This window comes from Eurosta solidaginis, chromosome 1, assembly GCF_040869045.1.
Source record: "Eurosta solidaginis isolate ZX-2024a chromosome 1, ASM4086904v1, whole genome shotgun sequence".
NCBI lineage: Eukaryota > Metazoa > Arthropoda > Insecta > Diptera > Tephritidae > Eurosta > Eurosta solidaginis.
Window position 1 is genome coordinate 228517099 of NC_090319.1, and position 13800 is coordinate 228530898.

At 38.8% G+C, this 13800-nt stretch overlaps 1 protein-coding gene across 2 annotated transcripts in view; it reads left to right on the plus strand.

The window, feature by feature from the left end:
• Window positions 1-9555, plus strand: part of Ns1 (Nucleostemin 1) — a 607795-nt gene extending 598240 nt beyond the window's left edge. For both annotated transcript variants that reach the window (XR_010948775.1, XM_067760204.1), the window contains one exon: window positions 9318-9555. Coding sequence is in view for 1 of the 2 variants with exons in the window: in XM_067760204.1 (XP_067616305.1) it covers window positions 9318-9481 (164 nt within the window). In the remaining variant the exon portion in view is untranslated. The remainder of the gene's footprint in view (window positions 1-9317) is intronic.
• Window positions 9556-13800: the final 4245 nt, after the last annotated feature.

Sequence of the window (13800 nt, forward strand, 5' to 3'; positions counted from 1 at the left end):
ACTTAGGTGGAAGGCAGTGTAACGAATATTAGCAGCACTAAGGGATACTATCATCTCTAAGCCGATGCTAAGCAGTGACTTGTATGCACATCAATAATTCAATTATTATGTCTACGCATATGTACGTACACGCAGCGGAGAAGCAACGCATAAACACATGCAGATATCTTGGCTGAGATGCTCCCAAAAGTATGCAATTATAATTGTGGAAGTGTCGCCCACAAATACACGCGCATATGAGAGCTATACACGTGCATCTGTAGTTATAATTATATAGCAGTAACTAAGTAAATTCTGGAAGAGCCTAGAAGTATGCAAACGAAAAACCACAGAGTATAAAAAGCCGCAACAGTAGAGGCATGACAATCAGTTTTGATTTAAGATGCTATCTGGCGAGCAATAGTATAGTATATTTATTGTGAAGAACTTTAATAAAGGCCATTTTGCATTACTGAATAGTGGAGTCATTTATTCAACAGTTTAGTGATTCGAACGTTAGCAGAAGGGCAAATAAGAGGATTTGCAGTAAATTCGTTACAATATTCTGGAAAATATTCAAGCATGTTGAAAAAATAATGTGTGATAGGCAAACAAATGTGTTTGGAATTTCCATTGTTAATACTAAAAAAAACATAGAAGTATGCCAAACATAAAATTTTATAGGAAATATCCTAGAATAGGATAAGGAATTAAAAAGAAGTTTCCACTCAATGTATATGAACATATGTTAATAAGTTTATTTGGGATATAACAACCTTTGGTTAGACAACTGGGGCAATTAGACAAATCGCCTTTTTCGATCATACATTATTTTATATAATGACTGTAGCAAAATATGCACATGTGTATATAGTTACCGGAGAATATGTTTAAATCAGTACCCATATACCATTCGCCCACAAATCACACACACAAGATTGCGCATGGAAACACAAGGTCTGCTGTTTTTATGGGCAATTTTTACGTCATTTTCCTTTAGCTCTTGTTTTTTTCTCTCTTTCTTTCATTCGCTCAAGCAGTCAAGTGTGACGTAGATGCGCAGAACGAAGCAATTTTGAACTGGTGAAAGCGCAATCTTCTGTGTGTGATTTGTGCTATTAAATGTTGAATGTATGTATACTCGTATTGCATCTTAAAATGTACTTTTCTGCAGAAATTATCACGTGCATGCAACGAACGAGAATTTTTCTTTCAAAAAAGCGGAAAAATAATCAAAAGTAATCAAAAAAATCATCTTTTTCTTTTTTTTTTTTTTGATTTTGTTCTAATGGTTATCAATGTAAGTGTTTTTTTCGGAAAACAACTGAAATAATCATTGGCCATTAAAATAGGCATCTAATTGGTTGATTACTAGTGCTAATTCAAATTTAGCAGGTCTGCTTTTAATAATGAAATAACAAAACGTAAAATAAAATCGCATCGTAAGCAGACCGGAAAGTTTGGAGTTAAACAACATTTTAGAAAATTTGAAAGTTCATATTAGTTAAAACGGTCAAACTGGTAGAAAAGGTACTTTTCCTTTAACTGTAGTTTAAATTCACACTAAATAGTGGGCCTTATAATTCAATAATATGCTCTTTAAGTTGTAGAGGTCGAATGATCACTTTATGTAAAAATATATGATTGTGTAACGAGCTGAATAATATATCTACCATTAGTGTGACTTGACTATCATTTATTGTTATTTATGTACGGCTAATATGCTTAGCCACCACTGTGTTAGTACAATGTAGAGTTAACGGTTATTGTTATTTGTTTCTCTTCATTCTCAATGATACTTTAAAAATGTACCTTATACTGTTTTTCACACAGACGGCTTATTGAATAATAAAGGCAGTTTTCTACATTAAGACGCTTATTGAGATCAATCTTCCCTACAAAATTCGAATCTATTATTATTTCATTAGAAGCTAATCGAATGCCTAATGAAGTCAAAAGCACAATGCAACTCTGTTGGCAACGTTCCGCTTCCGTTTCCGCTTCTTAGTTTTTGGTGTGTTCAGTGCTTAAAAATGTCATTTGTCAAAGCAAATGTCATTGTCTGCATGGCGGAACGATACAAGGTGGCCGCATCGAACAGTTGATTATAACCTTTTTTATTTGATTTGGTACATCAACACCCGGCGCAGTACGATTTTGACATTTGAACATCAAATTTACAAGTATATGGAATTTTTTTTTTGTTTGTAGGTATGTCACCATGCTCCCACCTTGTATCGTTCCGCCATGATTGTCTGTCTCATCCTTCATACTAATCGAGCAGTTACTTCTGTGTGAAAGCAAAAAATTTACGATTTCATTAGCAGGTGAAATGAGATCATTAAGTTTCTGTGTGAAAACAGTATTAAGCTAAGCAAAGCAAGGAGAATAAAATTCATTCGGTAACTATCCCTCAAGCAGAGCAGACTATTTTAAATCAACTCGCCTATTTATTCCCCCCCCCCCCCCCCCCCCCCCCCCCCCCCACCCCTGCGCTTTGTGTGATTTGGCCGCCTGTAGACGATTCTTGATTCTTTTTGGATGTTCATGCAAACGCAACAACATACATCAAACCTTAATTAGCGAAGTCTAACCAGCTTCCTACAACTGGCGCTCAACGTAAAATCAAATAAAACTAAAAAGAAAATAAATTTCAAATAAAAGACAAAAATAAATCATTAAGACGCCTGTAGACAAAAGTTTTTGGCTCTTACGGCTAGTGATTTATATATATATATATAAAGAAGAAAAACGCTCGAATTGCGGAAATACAACTGACGCACAACAAAAACGCTCGAATTTGGTGCTATTGCGGAAATACAACTGGAAAACCGAAAAACGCTCTAATTTTTGTGCTATTGCGGCAACTGGCAAAAAGGAAAACGGCATGAAATAATATTCCGGCAAATTATTTTAAATACTTGGCATTTAGAAATTGTGTGTTATTGTTGTATGCAATTATTGGCACCGCTGACTGTGTGTACCTACGCGAATTCATCATCAATTGTTGTTGTTGTTGGTGCAATATTATGCGTACATGGTTGATACCAGACAAGGGCAGATTGCAATAAAACGAAATAAAATCTAAACGAGAGAATATTACGTTTGAATGCTGGAAAATTTTGTGTTGTGCTGAAATTATTGCCATATAACAGAATCACAAAAATTTTTATAATCATCAGTTTATGCGTGGGTTGTTGTTGGCTACCATATAAAACGATTGTTGGCCAATATTTGCGAAACTAACCATTTAGGAAGACTAAAATTATATTCCTGTATTGAATTTTTCTGCGTTGCTGTTGTTATTGGCGGCAATTGATTCGCTGATTTTTTTTTTACATGCAACCGAACTTAACTTGCTGCCATACATTGTTGCTGTTCTTCTAAAAGGTTCTACTTACCATTCGATAAACCTCTTTGCTAGCAAATTCATCTGAGTTTTTAAAGTTTTTGCGACGAATCTAGAATTTTGTCGCTTAACTCCCTGAATATCTGCGCGCATGATAAGGAAAAGTCTTAGATTAAACCCGGAAGCAGATAAGCCTAACATGGATGCTCAAAAACAAAATAACGCTACGACCTCTAATGCCAATTCAAAGGTCATTTCAATGGAAGGTGCAAGGCAAAGTGCAAACACCACGGCAAATGCGGTTCCATCAAACGCAAGCATTAGTACAGTTGGTGTACAGTCGCAAAGTCAATTTAGGTTGTTGCTAGGTAACCTTCATGTAGCTCAGGAAACCAGAACAACGTTTAACAAATGCAGCGCTCGTTTTAATGGCGGTAGAAATGTTACCAAAATTTAAGATTTTATAGCAACAATTCTGGTCAGAAAACGTTTCGGATGAAATGGCATTATTAAGTTTACCCTTATTGCTAGAAGGCTATGCTTCCTCCTGGTGGCAAGGAGTGAAAAGCGAAGTAGCATCCTTCAATGGTGCCATTGATCTTCTGCGGAGTACGTTTTCTCCACCAAAACAGGATTGGCGAATATTCGCTGAAATAAATAGCGATAAACAAAAAACTCTTGAGCAAACTGATGATTTTATATGCAGAAAAAGACAACTTTTCTCGCAATTATCCGAAAGACTCAGAAAAAACCATGATCGATATGATCTTCTCGCAATTATTATTAAAAATTAGGGAGAAAATATTTCGTGATTCGGTGAAAACATTTCACGAGTTGCTAAAAGGGTAAAGCAAGCTGAAATGATGCTGACAGAAAGCAACGAAGTTACAAGGATAGTTCATCCGGTTGATAAGATTTCTGGTCGCTGTTCATACTGCCGAAAGAAAAATCATACGGCTGAAACATGCTTTAAGAAAATTGAGTCGGAAAAGAAAGGTGCATGCAAGGTCAAGGAACCTACCTACAGTTGCTACGGGTGTGGAACGCCTGGGTACTATCGTGCTAATTGCCCAAAATGAAATAAATCCAATCCGTTAGACAGCCTCCGACCACTCGATTTTAATTTAGTGAAATCAACCATAATCGGAAAGAATGTACCTACAGTCAGAATTAATATTAATGGCCTAGAAGGCGAAGCCTACTTCGATACCGCCGTCCGAATAAGCGTTGCCGGTCAGCAACTGTATGAACAACTAAGACAAAAACAAGTAAAATTCCGAAAAGTGTATGCAGAAATAAGATTAGCAGATGGCATACCTCGTAAGGAGATGGTTTACTCTACTATTGTCGATATTTTGATAGGAAAACGCTTAAGGAGAATGCGCTTCATTTGTTTGTCCAATGCAAGAAATACTCGCACATTACTCGGTATTAACTTTCTTGAACAAGCCGAAATAGTAATGGATTCCCTCAAAGAACATGGCACTTTAAGGATAACCCTGGTACAATTTTTGAATTTAAGTCACAGGAAGCAAACATTGAAAATTATATTTCACTTACTGAAGCCAACGTTGAAAGTCATACCAGCACCTAGGACAAATTGTCAGATTTTTTGAATTGGTTCGAAAAATCGAATAGTGAGGGCACTGAAACATCAATTAAAAAACATATATTCGCCAACGGGTATAGAAAAGATTTTCGCGGACAGTTTACCGGCAAATTATAAATCGCCTGGAAAAAGTAACCTGTTTCCGCCTATGAAAAAAGTTAAAAGATGCAAGCAGTCTGAAGGGAGAGTAAGCTGCTCCATCAATATAAATTCACTTGATCTACATCTAAGATCCGACGAGGGTACTCGGTTAGACGAGAGTCAATAGAACGCCTTACAACGTCTGATTATAAAGCATAAATCAGCTTTTGAACCAACTGCGAAATCGATACCGCACGTTGAACATTTCATTGACACCGGTTCACATGCCGCAATATCATCTCCACCATATCGTGTTTCACCCGCAATGAGGGCAAAGTTGAAAATAGAGCTCGATGATATGTTGGCAAACGGTATCATCCAAGAGTGCGTGTCTCCGTGGGCATCTCCAGTAGTACTTGTTCCTAAGAAGGATAACAAAGTAAGATTTTGTGTGGACTATCGTCGCTCAAATGCCGTTACCACCACTGACTCGTACCCTTTGCCAAGAAAGGATTATTTGTTGCACGCTGCTAAAGCTACACCATTTATGTCAACGATGGACTTAAAATCTGGTTATTGGCAGATTAAAATGGCTAAAAGGGATAAAGTTAAAACGGCGTTTACAACGCCGTTCGGCATATTCATCTTCAATAGAATGCCATTTGGCTTAAAAAACGCGCCTGCTACTTTTCAGCGGCTAATCGACAAATTTAAAACGGGGCTCCCACAAATTTTAATTTTGGCGCATCTCGACGATATAATTATTTGTTCAAAAGATTTTCAACCTCACCTTAATGACTTGACGGAAGTATTTGAAAAGCTGGAATCTTTTGGTTTGACACTTAACAGGATAAAATATGTTTTCTGTTGCGCTGAAGTTAAATATTTGGCCCATATTCTGACAGCCAAAAAAATAAAGATAGACAACGAAAAAACGAAAGCCATTTTGGATCGTGGTAATCCAAAGAACTTGAAACAACTAATTTCCTTTCTACAGACTTGCTCGTGGTATAGACGATTCATACCGAATTTTGCAGAAATTTCAAAGCCATTATCAAAGTTAACAAAGAAAAACGTACAGTGGCAATGAGAGCAGCAGAAAGCTTTCGATTATTTGAAAAATAGTTTAGCCTCTCCTCCAGTACTGCAACAGGTGGACGAAGACAAACCTTTCCTCCTCAAAACAGATGCAAGTAACTATGCGTTGGGAGCTGTTTTGCTCCAGGGGGAGAAGGAAAGAGAACATCCTGTTGAATACGCAAGTCGTCTACTACTTCCGGCGGAAATTAATTACTCAACAACGGAAAGAGAAGCACTTGCAGTTGTTTGGGCTATCCAAAAATTTCGGGGTTACATAGAAGGAGCGGAAATAACAGTGCTCACTGATCATCAGCCCTTAAAATGGTTGTTTAGTCTCAAAACACCCACAGGTCGACTTGCCAAATGGGCTTTTCAATTACAAACGTACAAATTGCACTTTGCGTACACGCTTGGAAAACAAAACATTGTAGCAGACATGCTGGCCCGCCCTCCCTGTTCATCAACCACCCATTCGATGGAGATTTGCGAAATTTGTGCATTTGAGGCTGATTTTCCAAGAAAAGGAGCCGAAGAGTTTAGGAAACTGTAACTTGAAGAGGAAGACATAAAAACCATTATTAATTCATTTGAAAACGACGATGAAAATATATCAAGATACGTAAACAGATGATATATAATGGTGAATGGAGTGTTTCGTCGCTTTTGTGCAGAGGAAGACTCTGAAAAACAGCAGGTTAATACGGTATCGAACGTACAATTAATCGAATAACACCGAATTATTATTGGTCTGGTATGCGAACCGAAATCGCTGAATATGTTAAGTCATGCATCGAATGTAAAAAATACAAGGCAACGAATTTAAAACCAGCTGGTCTTATGCAAACAGACACTAGCAACAAAAGGTTTGAAATAGTTGCCATGGACCTTTTTGGTCCGTTGTCATGCACCGTAAACGGCAATAGATGGATACTCGTGGTCGAAAATATTTGCAGTCGTTGGGTTGAACTTTTCGCCTTGAAAAATGCATCGGCAGAATCATGTGCAACAATACTATTAAACGAAGTTGTTTTGCGATACGGCTTTCCCAGACGGCTCCACGCAGATAACGGTAGTCAATTTGTTTCATGTGTTGTTTGGGTATTCAACAAACTTTCACTCCAGTCTATCACCCAGAGTCCAGTCCTGTGGAGCGAAAGAATAGAGATTTGAAAACACAACTTTCAATTTACGTGGGAAAAGACCATACGTCATGGGACGCATGTCTTGCAGCTAAGGTTTGCAATGAATACGGCAAGATGCGAAAGTACAGGTGAGACGCCTGCATATTTAACCTTTGGGCGTGAACTCCGAAATCCTCTTGTCGCTCATCATGATTTGAAGGCCATAGTGGAAGCCGAAAACTTTGTACCACAGATATCACCACACTTCTTAAAGTTAGCAGATACTCTAAAAACATCTATTGAAATACAGGAGAAACAACAAGATAAGAACAAGGCGTATGCCGATGGTAAAAGAAGGCCGCGTCCCAAATTCAATGTAGGCGATAAAGTGCTGGTTGCAACGCATTTACTGAGCAAAGCAAGTGAAGCCACCACGTCCAAGCTCGCCACACGGAGAGATGGTCCATACATTATTATGGCTCAAAAAGGATCAGCATGCTATGTAATTGCATCAGTTGACGATCCGAATATGCTCATAGCCACACACCACGCTTCAGCGCTGACACCATTTGAAGGTCAACAAGTTGAGCCAAGGTATCCACAACGTAAGAGAGGCAGACCTAAAGCTACAAAATACGCAAGTAACGAAGGACCACAACAACAACAAGAAACACAACAATAACAACACAAAACACAACCAAGCGGAACAAGAAATATACGAAAGCGAAAACGAAATTAGAGCTGATTGCATCATCGGGATGATTTCATGAGAGGGGGAGGATGTAACGAGCTGACTAATATATCTACCATTAGTGTGACTTGACTATTATTTATTGTTATTTATATACGGCTTAATATACTTAGCCACCACTGTGTTAGTACAATGTAGATTTAACGGTTATTGTTGTTTCTCTTCATTCTCAATGATACTTTAAAAATGTACCTTAAGCTAAGAAAGCAAGAAGAATACAATTCATTCGGTAACTATCGCTCAAGCAGAGCAGATTATTTTAAATCAACTCGCCTATTTATTTGCCCCCCCCCCCCCCCCCCCTGCGCTTTGTGTGATTTGGCCGCCTGTAGACAATTCTTTGCTCTTGTGGGCTGGTCATGCAAACGCAACAACATACATCAAACCTTAATTAGCGAAGCCTAACCAGCTTTCTACAATTGTAATATGATTATTCATTTGAGGAATGAATTTCAATATTATTTTTTCAAATGAAGAATGCAAAAAGGCATAATTAGTCCGAACTAACAAAAAGGAAAGCTTTTGAATTTTGTTATACCATAAGAGGAATTTTATTATTCGACATGAGGAATGCAAAAAAGAATAATTAGTCCGGCCTAAAAAGAAAAATGTAAGGCGCTATAACCTGCGAAAGGTTTTAGACCGAGCTTCTCTCCAATTTGCGTAGTGCTCCTTTTTTAATTTTCCCTACAAATTGGCGAGATGGGACCTACCTGTGTTTATGCCGACTCCGAAAGGCATCTGCAAGGCAGATTGATTATCACTGAGTAGCTTTTTTATGGCAGAAATACACTCGGAGTGTTTGCCAAACACTGCCGAGGGACGACCCCGTTTAGAAAAGTTTTCTTCTAATTGAAAAAACTTGTCTATAAAATTTTGAGGTTGCTTTGCCCGGGGCGTGAACCCAGGATCTTCGGTGTGGTAGGCAGATCACGCTACAATCACACCACGGCGCCCGCCCGGACTAAAAAAAATGTATTCATTATTCGAAAAAAAGGAATAAAGGGTGCAATCCAAAATATTAGTCCAGGAATGGGAATGCTTGGATTGCATTCCACAACAAGTCCGCTGCTGAGCTGGGGGACGAAGCTGAATTTATAAACCATGTATATAAAACACAATTTATTAAATATCTCGGAAACAAGGAAAGAAATTTAATAGCAGCACCATTTGAAACATATTTGTTGTTTTAATGCTATTAATAAATTTGTATAAATAAATAAAACTCATTTTTTCCAAATGCAAATAATTTGTTCGACGTATTGCGCATTAAATATAATAAAACAAAAAAATTGATGTCGGTTTAGTGTTTTCTTATAATTAATATTTTATTCTCTCTTTTTGTAGGTAATCAAAGCTTGAATAAGAATTTAAAATACCAGATTAAAAGGCGGAGGAAGCAACACGTTCGCAGTGAAAAGAAAATGACGGAAATAATTGGTGTTTTAGATGGGTTCAAATTACATGGAAATCCTGGCGATAATAATGATTGCAATGCCAATGAACTATAGTAGATCGATTAATTATCAATTTAATAAATAAATGATGTTTTAAATGGATTTAACTAACAAATCAGTAAAAACAATACCATTAAGTTAAATATTGCAGCTGAAAATCTAAAAGTAGAAGCACGGCTTTCAATATCAAATTTTTTTATAAAACTATTCTTAATCAAACAGAGGTATACAAATTGAGCATGTAAGTAATAGGAAATTGATAAAAGGACGTTAAAGTAAGCATAAATATACATATGTATACTTAACCAATTCCTTATTCTGTTTCAGGACACAATAAGAAACCATAATTTGGGGTGCCTCTTCTCTACCAAATCATTGTTACCTGATGTATATTGAACGATTTTCCGTCATCCCTTGTCAAATTGGGTTTCGAGAAAAACCGGTTTCGGCGTTGTGCCACCATCAGTGGCGATTTTCGTTCTCGATATACATCATTTATCCATCCTGTCGGAAAATCAACAAAACAAAATAAGTCTGTTGTCCTTTTTTATAATGTCGTTTTCGTCTAAGTGGGATTAGTTCTACAATCCTTTTGTCACAGCCTTGAAGAAGCACTTGTTAGGTATTTTACTGTTATGACTGGCCTCCCCATTTTCGATGGCCATGCTGCCCACGGATATAATTAATGGTTTTAGCTGTTATGGTGCATGTTCACTTCAGCTGCTAAGAAGAACTAAGAACTCGTGAGACGAATCGCCTTCAAAATCATAAATAATAATAATAAAGGAAATAATGATTGGGTCTTAGAGTGGGCTTTAACCCAACACTTTCACCAAAATATTGTTCAAAAACTTCAAGGACTGCTAAAGTTATTAATTTATTATCTATATATTGTTACGAATATTAGCAAAACTAAGGAGTGCTGCCAGCTCTAAGCCGATCTAAGCAGTGACGTGAATGCACATCAATAATTCAATCATTATGTATCTACATAAACGAATAAATAATTGCGTCTACACATATGTACACATTCCGACGAGCAACATTTACATACAAGGCAGTAAGAGATGAGATGTCACACACCGATGAATTTACTTATACGCTTATGTGTGTGCGGGAGACTGTAAACTACAAACACATGCATATACCTTATCTGAGTTGTCACAAGAGAGAGCAATAATTTGTGCACGTAGTTGTGGCTGGCGATTTTGTAGCCGAAACAACTAGTAACTTCTGGAAATCGAAGAGCCTAGAAGTATGCAGCGTAAACTATAAAAGCGGCGCCAGCGAGTAAGAAGTAATTCAGTTTGATTTGAATTGGCAAGCAGTTACGAGTAAGACGATATCTAGCGAGCAATAGCACTATTATTTTGAAAGTCAGTTTCCTTTAAGATATCACTTTGGTTTTTAAGCTATTCGTTGCACAGTTTGAGTGTTATTGTGAAGTATTTTAATAAAGGCCATTTTTCCGTTATTCAATATTGGAGTTATTTATTCAACAGTTTAGCGATACGATCCTAGCAAAAGGGCAAATAAGAGGATTTGCAAGTAAATTCGTTACAATTGGTGTCAGAAGTGGGATTGTTGAATAAATTCTAGAGGACAACAAGGACATGGCAAAGTTAAGTGAATTGAAGATCCCGCAACTGAAGAAGGAGTTGGAGAGCCGTGGATTGAATACAAGCGGCGTTAAACTCGAACTTCAGGCACGGCTACGAGAAGCAATGGAAGCAGAAGGAATTGATGTGGAAGAGCATGTCTTTCATCTTGATGGCGAGGAGACAACAAAAATTGAAGAGAAGAACGAAACATCGCAGACGGTTACCAGTACAGACTTGAACATGATTTTAGCTGCAATATCTGCTCAAACATCGACAGTGTCATCTCAACTGGCAGAACAGAAGACATATATGGCATCACAACTAGAATCGCAGGAGACACGCATAACATCCAAGATGGAAACTCAACTGGAAGAGCAAAAGACATATATGACATCGCAGTTCGCTGAGCAGTTGAAAGCACAGGAGGCCCGCATATCCTCGCAGCTGGAGGCACAGGAGATAAGGGTAACATCAAAGCTGGAAGCACAGGATACAAAAATTGTGCAGCTCGAGGACAAAATTGATGCCGAGATAGAAGCTTTGAGAGGTCGTATACAGGAGTTGCAAATGAATCGCCCAGCAGTTTCAGCGAGTAATCCAAAAGTAAAAACACCATCCTTTGACGGTTCTGTTCCTTTCCAGGTCTTCAAGCTACAGTTTGAGAAGACCGCAGCAGTGAACAACTGGAATTCGGAAGATAAAGTTGCTGCACTATTCGTGGCATTGAAGGGGCCAGCAGCGGAAATTCTACAGACGATTCCCGAAGGAGAGCGGAACAATTATGAAGCATTGATGGCTGCTGTAGAACGACGTTATGGAAGCGAGCATAGGAAACAGATATTCCAAATTGAGTTGCAAAACCGCTACCAAAAAGCAAATGAGACATTGCAGGAGTTTGCTTCAGATATTGAAAGATTGGCTCATCTTGCAAATGCGGACGCACCCGTGGAATACACTGAAAGGGTAAAAATCCAGAGTTTCATAAATGGCATACGGGACGTGGAAACGAAGCGAGCTACATACGCAAACCCAAAGCTGACATTTTCTGAAACGGTATCACATGCATTGACTCAGGAAACGGCCTCACTATTGAGTAAACCAGCATACAAAGCTCATCGTGTAGAAGTGGAAAGACCAGATTGGGTAGACACTATTTTGGAAGCACTGAAGGGATCACAACAGAAAAATGCCGGAGTTATTAAATGTTTCAAGTGCGGCAACCCAGGTCATATTGCACGACATTGCAGCAGCGGTCCCAATAGCTCCAACAATGTGGGTGGTCGTAAACGCAGAGCAGAAGGTGATGAGCAAATATCCAAGACCACTCAATCGTTAAACTAAATCGAGTCAGCCGCAAGGGGCGACAGCTGGCTCCCGCAATTGAATGCCCCATAATCTCTATCTCGCAGATTGGAAGAAGATCGAGCAACCTTACTGTTGGAGGACATGTGGACGGAAAGGAACGGTTATTGACTGTAGATACGGGTGCATCTCATTCCATCATTCGAGCGGATTTAGTCAACAAAAAGATAAGACCATTGCTTGGAGCAAGATTACGTACAGCCACGGGAGAGGACACCCAGGTAATTGGAGAAGTAGAATGTGAAGTCGCAATTGGGAACGTCATGGTAGTACACAATTTTATAGTGGCAGAAATTGTTGATGAAATCATAATTGGAGTGGACTTCTTAATCGACCAGGGCATCAAGATCGACATGCAAAGCAAGACGATGCGATATAAGAACATGGATGTACCACTTAATTTCGGCTACGAGAGAGGCTACAGCAGTAAACGAGTGCTGGTGGAAGAGAGTCAGCAAATACCACCAAAATCCGAAGCAGTCATCTGGGCAAAGGTTGATGGAGATTGTGGGACAAACAAATTGTGGGTTGTCGAAGCAGCAAACAAATCAGCACTAAACATACTTGTAGGAAAAACCCTGGCTATGACAAAACAAGATGGACGTATTCCGGTAAGAGTACTCAATGAGTTCAAGTCACCACTCAAACTGACTAAAGGAGCTATTTTGGGAAGATGCCAAGAGGCTGAAGTGGTTATTAACTGCGAACAGCTCCAGGAACACGTTTCAGCTAGTAATACTGATCTTTCAAATGACATCAAGACATGGATGCAGGGACTAGAGGAAGCATATCAGAGTAAGGCAAAACAACTGCTCCTAAAGTACGCGAACATATTTGACCAGGATGATTCTAAACCAGGCCGCACCAACGTTGTGAAACATCAAATTGACACTGGAGATGCGAGACCGATCCGTCAAGCTCCACGTAGTGTTCCACTGGCGAAGCGGGAAGTTGTGAGTCAAATCATTCAAGAAATGAACGACAGCGGCGTGATCGAACCATCAGCTAGTCCATGGAGCTCACCGGTAGTACTTGTAAAAAAGAAGGATGGAAAAATGAGGTTTTGCGTGGACTACCGGAAGTTGAATGACGTAACGAAAAAGGATAGCTACCCATTGCCAAGAATTGACGACACTCTGGACTCGCTATCTGGTACGAAATGGTTTTCCACGCTGGACTTGAAAAGCGGCTACTGGCAAGTGGAGGTGAAGGAGGAAGATAAAGAGAAAACAGCCTTCAGTGTCGGTGATGGTCTTTGGCAATTTACAGTGATGCCTTTTGGACTTTGTAATGCACCAGCTACTTTTGAGAGACTCATGGACCAGGTACTGAAAGGACTACATTGGAAAACATGCTTGGTGTACCTGGACGACATCATCGTATTGGGCAAGAACTTTGATGAACATCTTA